General features: G+C 55.3%; 2 protein-coding genes and 1 long non-coding RNA gene across 4 annotated transcripts; 2 read left to right on the top strand and 1 right to left on the bottom strand.

Annotated features, from left to right (window-relative positions):
• Positions 1-148: 148 nt before the first annotated feature.
• Positions 149-9,461, top strand: LOC106049808 (DNA polymerase alpha 2, accessory subunit). The gene is made up of 18 exons (XM_066989320.1): positions 149-655; positions 1,738-1,865; positions 1,952-2,037; positions 2,316-2,376; positions 2,485-2,591; positions 2,676-2,860; positions 2,959-3,047; positions 3,132-3,287; positions 3,379-3,441; positions 4,106-4,148; positions 4,254-4,378; positions 4,858-4,896; positions 5,214-5,287; positions 5,573-5,681; positions 6,273-6,376; positions 6,470-6,529; positions 7,105-7,231; positions 8,435-9,461. The coding sequence occupies exons 1-18, from the start codon at positions 532-534 to the stop codon at positions 8,573-8,575; spliced, it is 1,821 nt and encodes a 606-aa protein (XP_066845421.1). The 5' UTR covers positions 149-531; the 3' UTR covers positions 8,576-9,461.
• A 665-nt stretch (positions 9,462-10,126) lies between these two features.
• LOC106049804 (cdc42 effector protein 2) lies at positions 10,127-14,791 on the top strand. Of its 2 annotated transcripts, none has more exons than XM_048055943.2 (3): positions 10,127-10,293; positions 11,153-11,228; positions 13,508-14,791. In XM_048055943.2, the coding sequence occupies exon 3, from the start codon at positions 13,517-13,519 to the stop codon at positions 14,075-14,077; it is 561 nt and encodes a 186-aa protein (XP_047911900.2). In that variant the 5' UTR covers positions 10,127-10,293; positions 11,153-11,228; positions 13,508-13,516; the 3' UTR covers positions 14,078-14,791. The 2 variants fall into 2 exon arrangements, with proteins under 2 accessions (XP_047911900.2, XP_047911901.2); XM_048055944.2 differs by lacking the exon at positions 10,127-10,293 and adding an exon at positions 10,648-10,836.
• LOC136789299 (uncharacterized) lies at positions 10,359-11,717 on the bottom strand. Its single transcript, XR_010828143.1, has 2 exons — positions 10,930-11,717; positions 10,359-10,471 (listed from the first exon to the last, which is right to left on the bottom strand). It is a non-coding gene; the product is annotated as an uncharacterized lncRNA (long non-coding RNA).
• Positions 14,792-15,458: the final 667 nt, after the last annotated feature.

The raw sequence follows: 15,458 nt of genomic DNA, 5'->3' as shown, positions 1-15,458 counted from the left end.
TGGGGCGCACCCCTGGGAGCTGGGGGTTCCCTTTTGGGGTCCCCCAGCCCCCTGGACCCCCCCTCAGCCCCCAGATCTCCCCAGGTACCCCCAGCCCCCCCCGGGACCCCATAACCCCCCCCACCTTGACCCCATCCCCCGGTCCCAAGAAGCGCCCCTATTAGGGCCGAAAAATTCCCGCCAGTTCTGTCCCTTTAAGAGCCTCGCCCCGCCCCTCCATTCCCATTGGCTACTCTCGCCATAAATCTGCATAGCCACGCCCCCTCTCCCTTTATCGCCCCGCCCCTCGTTCTCCCGTTGGCGAGTATCGCCCGAAATCTGCATAGCCACGCCGCCATCTGGTGCCCCCACTTAACGCCCCGCCCCTCGTTCTCCCGTTGGCTGCTCTCACCCTAAATTTGCATAGCCACGCCCCCTGCCTCCCGCCCCTCTCCCCCTTGCGGCCGCTCTGCCCTTATAAGGCGAGGCCACGCCCCCTGGCTGCCGTAAAGCGCGGCGGGGGCGCGCCGGCGCGGGATTTTTGGCGCGGCCATGGAGGAGCCGGGGCTGGAACCGGGGCCGGGAACGGGACCGGGGCCGGGAACGGCCGAGGCGGTGCTGCGGGAGCTGGCGCTCTTCGAGCTGCGCTGCGACGGGGAGGACGTGGCCGAGAAGCGTAAGGGCCGGGGGAAGGGGGCGCGGGGCGGGTGTGAGGGGATTTTGGGGCCGTTTCAGGGGGTTTTGGGGTCCCAGGGGCGCGCTTAGGGTGATTTGGGGTGATTCAGGGAGGTTTTGGGGTCACAGGGGGAGGGCTTTGGGGCGACTTAAGGGCGCTTCTGTGTCACAGAGAGGGATTTGGGGCGATTTGAGGAGGGGTTGGGGTGATTTGGAGTGGGTATGGGGTTCCAGGCAGGTGTTTGGGGTGACTGGGGGGGGTCGGGGTCGCAGGAAGGTGTTTGGGGCATTTGGGGGTGAGTTAGGTCGGTTTGGGGTGGCTTTGGGGTCACAGGAAGGGGTTTGGGGCAATTTGGGCGGGTTCAGCATCACAGGGAGAGATTTGGGGTGATTTGAAGGGAGTTTGGGGTGACTTGGGGTGGGCTTGAAGTGATTTGGGAGGGTTTCGGGGTTGCAGGCAGGTGTTTGGGGTAATTTGAGGGGGAGTCGAGCCAGTTTGGGGTGGCTTTGGGGTCGCAGGAAGGCGTTTGGGGTGATCTGGGGGGCTTCTAGGGTCATAGGAAAAGGGTTTGGGGCAATTTGGGGCAGGTTTGTGGGGATTCTGGTGTCTCAGGCAGGTGTTTGGGGCAATTCAGGGGGCTTTCGGGGGCACAGAGTAGTGTTTGGGGCAATTCGTGTTTTTTGGGGGGTCACAGGCAGGTGTTCGGGGCAATTCAGGGGCTTTCAGGGTCCCAGGGAGGTGTTTCGGAGGGATTTGGGCAGTCCAAGGGGTCACAGAGGGTGTCTGGGGGGGAGTTTGGGCTCACAGGGGGCAGCTTAGGGTCACGGGGGGGTGTTTGGGGCCACAGAGGAGCCTTTTGGGGGGAATTCAGGCGATTTTGGGGCTGTCGGAGAGGCATTTGGGGTGGTATCGCCTACCGCAGGGAAAACATTTAGGGAACACAGCGGGGGGGGGGGTGTGCTTTGTGGCTCTGCGGGGGTGACACCTGGCAGGGCTGCTCTCACCCCACCCCCCCCCCCCCCCCCCGAGGCTTTTGGGGTCTCGTGGGACCCCAAATCCCCCCCATTCCCCCCCCCCCCCAGTGCTGGAGCTGAGCCTGACGCACCGGCTGGGCCCCGTGCCGCTGGCCAACGAGCTGCTGGCCTTCGTCACCAGCAAGGACCTCGACCCCCAGCTCACCCTCGACAGCCTCGCCGCCTTCGAGCACGAGGTGGGGACCCCAAAAAGACCTCGAAAAGACCCCAAAAAGACGGCAGAAGGGGGCCACGCGCGCCCACCCCTCTTTTTTTCCCCCAGGTCCTCGCCAAGAGGGGCAGCAGAGCCTCCCGGAGGCCGAGCAGCCGCCATGGCGGCCTCCGCGACGTCCACTCCTTGCAGGAGCTGTATCGTTTTGGGGGGAAATCATGGGGAGAAAGCAAAACTTATTTTAAAAAATGAAAGAATTGGGCTGCTTTGGGTAAAAATATTTTAAAGTTACAATGTAAAAATGAAAAACGTGGAGGGTTTTGGGGGGAGACTCCGAAGCAAAGCCTTGTTAGTGCTAAATATTGACGGGGAGGGCTTTGGGGTGGGGTTGGGGGCGCCCTAAAAGAAAAACCCCACAAAACTTGGGGATTTTGGGGCGGTTGCGAGGCGTTTCTACTCCTTAACGAGGTGCCAGGCTGGACGAGGAGGAAGAGGAGGAGGAGGAGCTGCTGGACGCCTACACCACGCCGTCCAAGGCGCGACCCAAACCCCCCCCATTTTGACCCCAAATCCTCCCTATTCCCCCCCCCCCCCTTCCCCCCCCAAACCCCCCAGTGACCCCAAACCTCCTTTTTTCCCCACAGACCACCCAAAAACGCCCCGGCGGCCCCCCCGACACCCCCCGCCCCAAGCGGCCCCCCTCGTCCCGCAGCCCCTACGCGCTGTTCTCCCCCTCCAGCCTCTCCCCCAGGTAAAACCTCCCTCCCCACTTCCCCTTTCCCCCTCCCCTTTATTACCTTTTTAACCTTTTTTCCCGTTTTTCCCCCCAATTTAGCGCCACCCCCCCCGAGCGATACGCTGCGCGGGGGGGCCGGGGCGAGGTGGTCGCCTCCTTCGGCGTCCCCCAGACCCTTTTTGGGGGCTCCGGGGGCTGCGCCCCCAAACTCTTCACCGCCCCCGACGACTCCCTGACCAAATCCTACAAATTCATGTTCCAAAAACCCCTCGACGTCCGCGAAGGTGAGGCTGGGGGGGCCCGCGGGGGGTCACCCCCTCGTTTTGGGGCATTTTAGGGTTTTTTTTTTTAGGGGCGTTGATATTTTTCCCCCCCCTCTCAGTGCTTTGCTGGCGGATCGAGGAGCTCGGCGCCGCACTCAGGACCCACCACGGCCTCGAGGACTTCGCCTCGGCGCTCCTCCCGGCCCAGGCAAGCTCTTTCGGGTCCCAAATCCCTCTGTTAAAATTGACGTTTTTAACTTTTTTTCCCTTTTTTTTTGGGGTGTTTTTGCAGGAACCCGTGACGGTGCTGGGCCAAATCGCCTGCGACAGCAACGGGAAGCTCAACGCCAAGTCGGCCGTGCTGGAGGGCGACCGGCAGCGCTCCGCGGGCGCCCGCGTCCCCCTCGACCTCTCCGAGCTCCCCGAATTCTCCCTCTTCCCTGGCCAGGTCGGGTTTCCCCCCCCCTAAAAGCACCTAAATTTGGGGTTTGGGGTTTTTTTTCCCCCTTTTTTTATTGATTTTTTTTTTTCCCCCCTAGGTCGTGGCCGTGGAGGGGATCAACAGCACCGGGAAGAAGTTGGTGGTGTCCAGGCTCTACGAGGTGAGCGGGGTTTGGGGTGGGAAAAGGGTGGGGTTGGGGCTGGTTTGGGGTTGGGGGTGCCCTGGTTTGGGGTTGGAGGGGTTTTGGGGTCCCAGTTTTGGCTGAGGGGATTTTGGGGGGGGGGGTCCCAATTTTGATTGGGGTTGGAGTCCTGGTTTTGGGGGATTTGGGGGGCGGGGGGTCTGTTTTTTGGGGGGATTTGGGGGGGCGGTCTGTTTTTTGGGGGGACTGGGGGGGGGTCTGTTTTTTTTGGGGTGGGGGACAACCTGATTTTGTCCCGGTCTTCAGGTGCCTGGTTTTAGCTGGGGGGTTTTGGGGTGCCTGTTTTGGGGATGTTTCGGGGGGTTGAGGGGGGGGCAGTTTTGACCAGGGAGACTCGGGGGGGGGGGGGGGGGGGGAGAGGGCATTTTAGGGGATTTGGGGGGTCCCTATTTGGGGGGGGAAGTGGGGGGCTGGTTTTAGGATATTTTGGGGGAACCAACTTTGCCCGGGAGGGTTTTTGGGGGGGGAGGGGGGGGGGCTGGTTTTCTTTTGTTCTGGGTTCGGGTCCACTTTTGGGGCTTCGTTTCTTCTGGGGGGGGGCCGTTTCACCCCATTTTGGGGCCGTTTCACCCCATTTTGGGGCCGTTTCACCCCATTTTGGGGCCCTTTCTTCCCTCCGCAGCCCCAGCCCCTTCCCTTCCCCTCCCCTCCGCCGCCAGCCACAGGTGAGCCCCCAGCGCCTCCCCCCCAACCTAACGGGACCGGGGAGGGGATTTCGGGGTGCTGGGGGGTCCCCAAGACCCCCCCCAACCCCCCCCCCGACCCCCCAGGGGCCGAGCAGCGGGCGGTGCTGGTGGCCTGCGGGCCCTACGCCACCTCCGACAGCGTCGCCTTCGACCCCCTCTCCGACCTCCTGGACGTCATCGCCCGCGACCGCCCCGACGTCTGCGTCCTGGTGAGGGTCCGCGGGGTGCCCCCCCCTGAAAATTTCCCCCAAACTCCCTAAATTTTCCTTAAATCCCCCCAAAATTCTCTTAGGACCCCCCCCCGGAATTCCTGCAGACCTCCCCCCTCCCCGTTTTTGAGCCAAAACTTCCCGCTTACGGCGCGGAACCGCCTTAAAATTGACCCCAAACCCACTTAAAATGACGGAAGTTTTGTGGGGTTGCTAAGGGGAGAGCCTCTTTTTGGGGGGAAAAACCCCAAAAAGCCTCTTTTTCATCCCAAAACAACAAAAAAAAAAAACAGTTTTTAAGAGCCAACGGTGCTTTTGGAGCCCCCCAGGAGTTAAATCTGCAGCGAGGTTCGCCCCGATGGCTTCAGGGGGATAAAATCTTAATTTATTGACCGAAAATCATCAAAATACCTCTTTTTGGGCAGTTTTTGGGCCGGCCTGCCCCCGTTTTCCTCTGATTTGTCCCCATTTCTTCGCAGTTCGGGCCGTTCGTTGACGCCAAGCACGAGCAGGTGGAGGTGAGTCCGAGGGGGGGGGGGGGGGGGGGGGGGGGGGCGAATCTGTGGGTTCTGGGGCCCCCCTCGTGGCCTTGACCCTACAAAAATGGCGGTTTTCACCCCAAATCCTCCCTATCCCAGTGGATTTGGGGCAGATTGGGGTCGCGAGCCCCCAAAATGAGTCAGAACCCGGCGTTTTTATCATTTTGGCCGTTTCATCTCCTTTTGGGGAGGCCGGGGGGCGCCCTAAAAGCGGGAGGAAACGAGGAATCCCCCCAAACCCCTTGTTTTGTCCCAAACCCCCTCGTTTTCCCCAAAATCCCCTCGTTTTCCCCCAGAACTGCCAGCTCCCCGCCTCCTTCAGCGACGTTTTCAAGCTCTGCCTCAAGATGATCCTAGAAGGGACCCGAAGGTAGGGGCCACGGCTTCCCCTTCCCCAAAATCCCAAAATTCCAAAAAATCTCCCTTTTTCCCCCATCCCCTAAACCCCAGTTATTTCCTCCCCGTCCCCTAAATATCCCTTTTTCTTCCCATTTCCTAAACCCCTGTTTTTATCTCACATTCCCCTGAACCCCATTTTTTACCTCCCTTTTCTCTAAGCCCCAGTTCTAAACCCCAATTTCTTTCTCCCCGTCCCCTAAACCCCAATTTTTTTTCCTCCCTGACCCTAAATCCCGTTTTTTCGCCCCGTTGGCAGCGCCGCCCCGCACCTGGTGCTGGTGCCCTCGCCCCGGGATGTGCACCACGACTGCGTTTACCCGCAGCCGCCCTTCCCCTGCCCCGAGCTGCCCAAGGAGGACAGAGCGGTAACGGACCCGATAACGCCCCATTTCACCCCAAAATCCCAGCCCCCTTCTTTTGGGGCTTTTTTTTCTGCCTCCTTTTCCAATTGGAGGCGGTTTTGGGGTGGCTGTGGGGAGCTCTGTGTGATTGGGGCGGGTTTGGGGCATTTTAGGGTCATTTTTGGGTTTGGGGCGCTAGGGGGCGGTTCTGGGGCGGCTTTGGGGCAGTTATAGGAAGGATTGGGGCATTTTGGGGTGTTCTGGGGTGGATTTAGGGCTTTTTGGGGCAGGTTTGGGGCCTGGATTTAAGGAAAGCCAAGCGCGTTTTGGGGCAGATTTGGGGTTTTTAGGTCCCACTTTGCAGTATTTAAGGAAAACCGAGTGCGTTTTGGGGCAGATTTGGGGTTTCTAGGTCCCACTTTGCAGTATTTAAGGAAAACTGAGTGCGTTTTGGGGCAGATTTGGGGTTTTTAGGTCCCACTTTGCAGTATTTAAGGAAAACCAAGCGCCTTTTGGGGCAGATTTGCGACTTTTCGCGCCCCTGAGCCCGTTTGGGTTTAGGATTTGGGGCCATTTAGGGGCATTTGGGGTCCGTTTGCCCCCCTCTCCCCACAGCGCGTGCTCTTCGTCTCGGACCCCTGCACCCTGGACATCGATGGCACTGTCTTCGGCCTCACCTCCACCGACCTCCTCTTCCACATGGGCGCCGAGGAGATCAGGTGGGAAGGATCCGGCCCCGAATGCTCCCCGTGACCCCGTTAATTAGGGCTGGCCCCCTAATTAAGAGGCCGGGATCCTAATTAACCCCGCAGCTCGTCGGGGAGCTCGGACCGGTTCACGCGGATCCTGCGCCACGTCCTGACGCAGCGGAGGTGAGTGCCTGGCGCCGCTTTGGGGTGGAAAGGGGGAAATCCCACAGCGCCTCGGCGCTTCATCTGTCCCACGGTTGCCTTTTTTTGGGGTTTGCTGGCCCTGGAGGTACGGGATTTGGGGGGTTTGGGGGGTTTTAGCCCTCCAGAGGGGCACACGTCAGGCCGATAGATGATTGCCACTCTCAGCCTGAAGCAAATCGCTCCCAAAATCCCCCTTTTGGCCCCAAATCCTCCCTTTGGGTGCCCCAACCTTCCCTCTTGGCCCCCCCAAATCCCCCTTTCCACCCCTAATACCTCATTTGGGTCCACCAAATCTCCTATTTGCCCCCAAGATCCCCCTCTTGTTGCCCCCAAATCCCCCTTGGGGCATCCCAAAATCCCCCTTTGGGCCCCCTAAACCCTTCTTTCCACCCCTAAATCCCCTTTAGGCCCCCAAAGCCCATTTTCTGCCCCTAAAACTCCCCTTTGGGGGCCCCAAATCCCCTTTCTGCCCCCAATTCCCCCTTTTCCATCCCTCCCACCCCCCTCCGAACCCCCAAAATCCCCCTTTTCCTCCCCAAAACCTCCCCCCCCAGCTACTACCCCCTGTACCCGCCTTCGGAGGAGCTCAACGTGGACTACGAGAGCTTCGCGCGCTTCGCCTGGCTGCCCGCCACCCCGCACGTCCTCGTCACGCCCTCGGAGCTGCGCTACTTCGTTAAGGTTGGCCCCCGGGATCGATCGGTCGCCGACAGGAATCGATTGATCGCTCTGACAGGGATCGCCGATAAAAAGCGATCGATCCTTAAAGAGCGAGAACGCAGCGGCCTCCTCGAGCGCGCTTTAACACTGCCCGAAACTGCTGCGGGGTTTGCAAGCCCCCGGTCGATCCCACAAGGTCTCCAAATCGCTGTGGGGTTTACAAGCCCCCAGTCGATCCCACAAGATCCCAAATCAGTTCCACTTTGCAGGTTTTACAAGATCCCCAAGCGATCCCAAACCTCTGCGGGTTTTACAAGCTCTTAATTGATTCCCCAAACCCCCAATTGATCCCACAAACCCCCCATCGACCCCACAACATCCCCAGTTGATCCCAAATCACTGCAGGTTTTACAAGTCCCCGGTCGATCCCACCAGATTCCTGTTTGATCCCAAACCGCTGGAGATTTTACAAGCCCCTCGTTGATCCTGCAAGCCCCCATTTGATCCCACGAGATCCCCAATCGATCCCAAATCCCTGGGGGGTTTACGAGCTCCGGTCGATCCCTCAAGATTCCCAATCGCTGCAGGTTTTACAAGCTCCCAGTAGATCCCACAAGATCCCCGTTTGATCCTAAAGTGCTGGGGGGGTTACAAGCTTCTGATTGATCCCCTAAGCCCCCTGTCAATCCCACAAGCACCCATTCGATCTCACAAGATCCCCAATCGATCCCAAATCTCTGGGGTTTACGAGCCCCCAGTCGATCCCACCAGATCCCCAGTAGATCCCCAATCTTCTGCCGGTTTTACAAGCCCCCATCGCTCCCCTAAGCCCCTCAACGATCTACAAGCCCCCATTTGATCCCACGAGATCCCCAGTCGATCCTAAATCCCTGTGGGGTTTACGATCCCTCCCCATCCCCAGTCGATCCCCAATCTTCTGCCGGTTTTACAAGCCCCCATCATTCCACCAAGCCCCTCAACGATCCTACAAGCCCCCATTTGATCCCATGACATCCCCAGTCGATCCCAAATCCCTGTGGGGTTTACGATCCCACCAGATCCCCAGTCGATCCCCAATCTCTGCCCGTTTTACAAGCCCCCATCGCTCCCCCAAGCCCCTCAACGATCCTACAAGCCCCCAATCCCTCCGCCAACCCCCTAGTAGATCCCCCAAGATCCTGCTGGATCCCAGCCCACTCGATCCCCTCTCTCCCCCCCCCCCAGGACGTGCTGGGCTGCGTTTGCCTCAACCCCGGGCGGCTGACGAAGGGCCGGGTGGGCGGCACCTACGGGCGCCTCCTGCTGCGGCCCCGCGACCCCGAGCGCCGCAACCCCTGCGTCTCGGCCCAAATCGTCAAAATCTGACCCCAAAAAACCCACCCCCGGTCCCCCCATGGCCGGGATCTCCGCGGATCTCTTCGGATCGCCACGGAAAAATAAACGGCCGGGCCCGAACGGCGACGTTAATGAATTGCTAACGAGCAGAAGCAGGAGGGTTTCTTCTTGGGATTTTGACAGGTTTGGGGGTCGTCAGCCTCAGCTCCCCCCTCGTGGGACCCCGAGGTTAATTAATCACCGAGTAATTAATTTGCAGGCGCCCCCCAGGCGCACAAATCGCCGATTTCCAGAAGGGGCACGGTGTCAGGTTTGGCCCCGAGCCCTTTTTTTGCCGTTTTCTGCCTCAAATCCACAGCCGGGAAACCCCAAAAGTTTTAGGAAACAGCGTCAGTGCTAATTAATTTTCTACTGTTAATTACCTCGTTAGCACTGCCAGCACCTTGTGTGGGTTTTGGGGTGCTGCTCCTGTGCCTGTAATCCTGGAAATAAAGCAAAATTTGGGGGGAAAAACAGTGCAGGAGGCGATTTTAGTGCTTTTTGGTGCTGCCTCCCTGGGGGGTTTGGGGGTTTTTCCTTCTTTTTTCCTCTTTTTGTTTTTTTTTCCCTCAATTTTATCACGGTGTTTGACACCGCTCAGCCACCTCAATGGAGTCTTGGGTGCCTCTATCCCACCCCAAATCCACGTTTAGGGGAAAAACGGGGAAAAAAAGGGATTTAGGGTGGGAGCTCCCCTCGCCATTTCCATCCTGAGCACCAGGTGATGTGGGGCTGGGCCCCGAAATTTCTCTTTTTCACCCCAAATATCCACACAAAGCGTCTCGGCCCTGTTTCTGCTGCATTCCTGCTTCACTTCTTCCCCCGACCTGACAGATTTTAGGGTTTCTCACACCAAATAAAAGTGCTGTTTTCTCCAGCGTGGCTTTTTTTGGGATGTTTTCCCCCTTTTTGGGGCTCTTTCCCCCTTTTTTGGGAGGGTTTCTCTCCTTTTTGGGGCTCTTTCCCCCCTTTTTGGGATGGTTTTCCCCCTTTTTGGGGCTCTTTTCCCCTTTTTTGGGAGGGTTTCCCTCCTTTTTGGAGCTCTTTCCCCCCTTTTGGGGGGGTTTTCCTCCTTTCTGGGGCTCTTTCCCCCTTGTTGGGAGGGTTTCCCTCCTTTTTGGGGCTCTTTTCCCCTTTTTTGGGAGGGTTTCTCTCCTTTTTGGGGCTCTTTCCCCCCTTTTGGGGAGGGTTTTCCCCCTTTTTGGGGCTCTTTTCCCCTTTTTGGGATGGTTTCCCACATTTTTCGGGTGGGTTTCCCCCCTTTTTTTTTAGTGCCTGCAGGTGCTGCCCATGTTAAAAGGCCAAAAGTCAGAGCAGAGCCCCAATTCTGCCCCATTTTCAGCTTCACTCCTCCCCCAGCTCCACCCCCGCCTCAGTTTCCCTCATAAAAACACCATTTTCAGTTAAAACACCTGCAAAAGTGTTACTTTAACAAAAATCCTCATTTGGGGCAGATTGAGGCGGGGGGGGGGGGGGGGGCTCAATCACGGGTTTCCAACGATTTTTCCCCCCCAAAAAAATCCTCAGGGCCGGGCGAGGGGGTTGAGAGAAACTCTTGGGGAATGGGTTTTGGGGAATGGGTTTTTGGGACCGAACTCAAGGATTTTGGGGCCTCCCCTCGCGTGGAGGGGAAGAGGGAAGCGAGGCCTCCGGGGTGGGGCTTGGTCGCCTCGCTGCTCCTTCCTGCGCTGCCGGGCCCTGGTGCTGAGGTGGAAAAAGGGGGAAAAAAAAGGGGGGGGGGGAGGTAGCGTGTTTTTAAGGCTAAAAAGGGAGGTTTTGGGGTTCCCGCTGCGCAATCCTACTGAGGGTCGCCGGGAGAAGGAAACCGGCCGGTGGCGGGGCTCGTCGGGACCCCAAATCCTGCTCGGACCCCGGTCCCAAACCTGACTGAAATCGGGTTGAAATCAGATTGAAATCGGGTTTAAATCAGATTGAAATTTGGGGTGGGGGGGAGAAGGATTTTTAAACCCTAACCCCCCCCCCCAAAAAACCCAATTCCTGCCCCCCGTCACCGCTGCGCTTTGCCGCCCGGCTGCCAGGTTTCCGACCGCCCCCCCCTCCTTCGGAGCCCCCCGAAATAATGGGATTTGGGGTGTAAACGGGGGGTTTAATCCGGATTTAGGGGATTTAAAGGAGCGGGCGGTGGCGGGGCCGGCAGCGGGAGCCGCCCAACCCCGCTGCTTTTCCTGCTCTTTTACCACCCTTTTCTTCCCCCTTTTCACCTTTTGGGTTTTTTTCCCCCCTGCTGTGGGGTGAGTCCGGCGAAACCGAGGCTCCGCGACACCCCCGCCCCTTAAAATCCCCTTCCCGAGTGCTCCCCTTTCCCCAAAATTCCCCTTTCTCACCCCAAATCCTTCCCCGGGGGGGGCTTTATTCTGCGTCCTCCGGCCCCGAGCCTCCTCCGGGTGGATTTTCTCCCAAAAAAAGGCTCGAAAAGGGACGGGAGGGAGGCAGAGGCAGGGGGGAGCAGCTTTGTTTTCTGCTTTTTTCCCCCTTAAGGTGTCCCAGAGGATTCTGTTTATTTTTTTAAATTACCTTATTTTGTGTTTTTTTTTCTTTTTTTTGCAGGTTTTTCTCCGTGGAGGTGCCGGGATGGGAAATTCGCCGCTCCGGTAATCGCCAGCGAGCCTTCGCGTGACGGAGCGTAAGTCGCTAAAAACGGGGAAAAAAAAACAGAATTTTTAACCACTTTTTACCTCTTCTGCCCTGCCCAGCAACACCGCTGGCCAGGGGGAGCTGGAAAACATCGGGGAAAAGGGATTTGGAGGATTTTTGTTGTCCTAAAAACCCAAATTCTGTGTGGTTTTGTGTCCCACTGACCCTTTTTCCAGGAGGTGTTGGCCCTAAATGTAATTTTTTAAGGTCGTTTTTCCCCTTTTGACGGACACAAAGGGCGTTCACAGCGAGCTCTGGATGCTTTTGGGGGGGAAAAAGGGCAAAAAGAGCGATTTCTGCTCACAGGCACTGAATAGAAGCGGCCAGGCTTGAGGAAAACAAGGCAAAAATGTGTATTTTTGTTTTTGTCTGTTTGTTTTTTCTTTTTTCCCCCAACGATTTCAACACTTTTTGGCCAAGCTGCTGCCGCAGGCTGTCGTTAACGCTTTAATCCACCCGGGATTAACGAAGCCGGATCCTGCAGTGTCAGCCTTCAGGCGGGCTCCTGCCATCGTTTTGTGCTCTAAACAAGCACAAAATGCTGGGATTTTACCCCAAAACTCAACGCTCTTGAGTGTCTTCTGCTTTTATTTCGCTCGCTTCCTCCCCATTTCTCAAAACCTGTGCCTAGAACCGGCCGCATAACCTGGTGGGGTTGGATGAAGAGGAGTAAAACGGGAGGGGGGGGGGAAATCACAATTTCCTTCCCTTTTTCCTAAATCTGTGGGTTTTGTAGTTATTCTTTTATTAAGCGTGGGGCTGGGTGGCTGGAAGAGCGAAATACAGTGTTTGAAATTAAAAAAAATCTCCTCTTTTAGGCTAAAAAAGCCAAAGCAAAGCCCAAAAGCAACTCCCAGAGGGCTCACCCCCGTGGAATTAATTAATTGGGTCGTTTTGTTATCGATAATGTGGCTGATGAACTGAAATGGAGATGTGAGAGCACCTGGAATTAATTAATTACCTGGGCTTCGTTATCGGTAACATGGCTACCAGCTCCAGGTAGAGGAGCAGAGTGCCTGGAATTAATTAATTGGGTCATTCCATTATCGGTAATGGGACTGACAAACTAAAAGCACCTGGAATTAATTAATTACCTGGGTCATTTTGTTATTGATAACATGGCCAACCAACTAAAATGGAGAAGTGACATGGAATTAATTAATTACCTGGGTTGTTTCGTTATCAATAACATGGCCAACCAACTAAAATAGAGAAAGAGGACTTGGAATTAATTAATTACCTGGGTCTCTTCGTTATCAATAACATGGCCAACCAACTCAAATGGAGAATGGGCACCTGGAATTAATTAATTTTTGGGGTCATTTTATTATTGATAATGTGTCCAACCAATTAAAATAGAGAAGTGACATGGAATTAATTAACTACCTGGGTTCCTTCATTATCAATAACACAGCCAACCAACTAAAATAGAGAAAGAGCCCCTGGAATTAATTAATTACCTGTGTTGTTTTGTTATCGATAACATGGCCAACCAACTAAGTTAGAGAAACAGCACCTAGGGTTAATTAATTCTCCAGGCCATTTCATTATAACATGGCCAACCAACCTCAATGGAGAAGTGACAGGGAATTAATTAATTACCTGGGTCATTTTGTTATTGATAACATGGCATTAATTAATTCTCCAGGTTGTTTCGTTCTCGATAATGTGTCTGACCTACTAAAATGGAGAACAATCACCTGGAATTAATGAATTTTTGGGGTCATTTCATTATTGGTAACACATCCAACCAAGAGAAGTGGAGATGACCTGGAATTAATTAATCACCTGGGTCACTTTGTTACCAATAACATGGCCAACCAACTAAATTGGAGGAAGAGCACCTGGAATTAATTAATGTTTTGAGTTGTTTTGTTATCAATAACGCATCCAACCTACTAAAAGTGGAGAAGAGGAGATGACCTGGAATTAATTAATTACCTGGATCGCTTCATTATCAGTAACACGGCCAACCAACTCAACTGGAGAGCAAGCACCTGGAATTAATTAATGTTTTGGGTCATTTTGTTATCGATAAGGTGTCTGACCAACTAAAATGGAGAAAGAGCACCTGGAATTAATGATTTTTTTGGGTTGTTTCGTTATCGATAAGGTGTCTGACCAACTAAAATGGAGAAAGAGCACCTGGAATTAATGAGTTTTTTGGGTTGTTTCGTTATCTATAATGCGTCCGACCAACTAAAAGCCTAGAAGTCTCAATGACTGGCAATTAACTAATTACCCCCGCTGTTCCCTTCCCGCCCCAAGCCCCCGGCCATGTCCGCCAAGGCGCCGATCTACCTGAAGCGGGGCAGCCGCAAGGGGAAGCGCGCCAAGCTGCACGACGTGCTGTCCTGCGACATGATCAGCCCGCCGCTCGGCGACTTCCGCCACACCATCCACGTCGGCAGCGGCGGCGAGGGCGACACCTTCGGCGACGTCTCCTTCCTCCGCGGCAAATTCCACCTCCTGCCCCGCGCCGAGACCACCAGCGCCTCGTCCTTCCAATTTGCCAGGACTTCCACCCTCGGGGAGCGCCCGGCCTCGGAGACAGCCTCGCCGTTGCTCAAAAACGCCGTTTCTTTACCCGTTCTGGGCGCCCCGCAGGCGTTGACGCTGCCGGCGGCGCCGGCTCCTCCGAAACCGCCGCGGTTGCACCTCGATGAGCGGGTTGGCTTGGAGGAGGAAGAGGAGGAAGAGCGGGGCGCCGAGCCCTTCCTCCCGCACGCCGGCTCCCTCCTCTCCCTCCACGTCGACTTGGGGCCGTCCATCCTGGAGGACGTCCTGCAGGTGATGGAGAGGCATCAAGCGGAGGGATCGGTGCAGATCTTGACCTGAAAGCGAGCAAAAACGGGAAAAGGGAAAAAAAAAAACAACAAAAAAATGGCGAAAACCAGGTATTTTTCCATCATTTTTCCTTTTTCCCGTTGGCTCAAACTCAACCGTTGCCGACCCCGTGCATTTCGGGAGGGGTTTGGTGGAGGAATTGGTGAAATAACTCCCAACGCGTTGGCTTGATCAAGCAAAAACGCCGCAAATGGGGAAATTCGGCGGTTCTGTGGAAAAAAAAACACCCACCCCACCAGGCTTTGAGGGTGAGGGAGAAGAAGGAGAAGCTGAAAAACGCCGTTTTTGCAAGGAAAATCGTGCCCGGAGCGCGGGGTTGGAGTTGGAAAGGTGAAAATGAGACATGGAGGAGAGCGCAAGTGTTCTCAGGCTCCCCAAATCGCCAGAAACACCAATTCTGCTGATCTTGGGGCAAAATGGGCCACGGGGACTTCCGTTTTCCTTCGTGACCCAGGATCGAGGCGAAGAAAATCCCGCTGGGGCTTAAAAAACTTTGGGTTTTAATAAACTGCGTTGCTTTTAACCATTTTCAGCACTTTTTAGCCCAGAAGAAGGCTGCTGCGGAACCTCTCGGGGAGCTCCCTGACTTTTTTTTGGTGGTTTATCGTGTTTCCGTATGTTGTCGGCCGACCTTTGGATGGGTGAATTGTTAATTAATGAGGCATTCGTTAATTAACGAGGCATTAGAGTAATGAGCACTGTGCAGTCGTGTCCTGGCTCTCATTTACATGGCCCGTTTGCTTCTGGGGATGCTTACAGGGAAGGTTGCGGGCAAATGGCAAAATCTGGGGGTTAAACAGCAACTTTTGGGGTTAAATGACAAGATTTTGGGGTTAAATAGGAACTTTTGAGGTTAAATATCAGCGTTTTGAGGTTGAAAGGTAACTTGGGAGAGAATGGCAACATTTTGGGGGGCAAACAGCAACATTTTGGGGTTGAAAGCTAACTTGGGATTGAATGGCAACTTTTGGGGTCAAACGGCAAGATTTTGGGGTTAAAGAGCAACATTTAGGGGTTAAATGGCAATGTTTTGGGGTAAATGTCAAGATTTGGGGGTTAAAAGGCAACATTTTGCGGTTAATTGGCAAGATTTTGGGGTTAATCGGCAAGCTAACAGCCCTGCTTGGAGTAAGACGTGGTGAGGAGGAGGCAGCCTGCTCAATTTTATTTGTTTCATTTATTTGGGGCATCAACTGCTCCAATTTGGCCTTAATTGGGCCCCAAGCCCACCTTGTTTGATACATTTTTTTTGCTCCCGGGGATCACAGCACCCTTCTGAGCACATAATTTGGCTCACATAATTTTTTTCCCCTTTTTCCCCCCTCTTTTCGGTGTCTCATCTCCCTCACCGCTCCCCTGCTGAAGAAGCTGA

Source organism: Anser cygnoides, unplaced genomic scaffold (assembly GCF_040182565.1).
Source record: "Anser cygnoides isolate HZ-2024a breed goose unplaced genomic scaffold, Taihu_goose_T2T_genome scaffold_43_1, whole genome shotgun sequence".
Classification (NCBI taxonomy): Eukaryota; Metazoa; Chordata; class Aves; order Anseriformes; family Anatidae; genus Anser; species Anser cygnoides.
The sequence above is the reverse complement of the archived record's forward strand: the minus strand, read 5'-3'. Positions and strand labels throughout refer to the sequence as shown.

Coding starts and splice junctions, on each gene's coding strand:
- LOC106049804 (XM_048055943.2), top strand. CDS start 13,517: ATGTCCGCCAAGGCGCCGATCTACCTGAAGCGGGGCAGCCGCAAGGGG.
- LOC106049808 (XM_066989320.1), top strand. CDS start 532: ATGGAGGAGCCGGGGCTGGAACCGGGGCCGGGAACGGGACCGGGGCCG. Junction 656..1,737: donor GGAGGACGTGGCCGAGAAGC/GTAAGGGCCGGG, acceptor CCCCCCCCCCAG/TGCTGGAGCTGAGCCTGACG. Junction 4,897..5,213: donor CCAAGCACGAGCAGGTGGAG/GTGAGTCCGAGG, acceptor GTTTTCCCCCAG/AACTGCCAGCTCCCCGCCTC.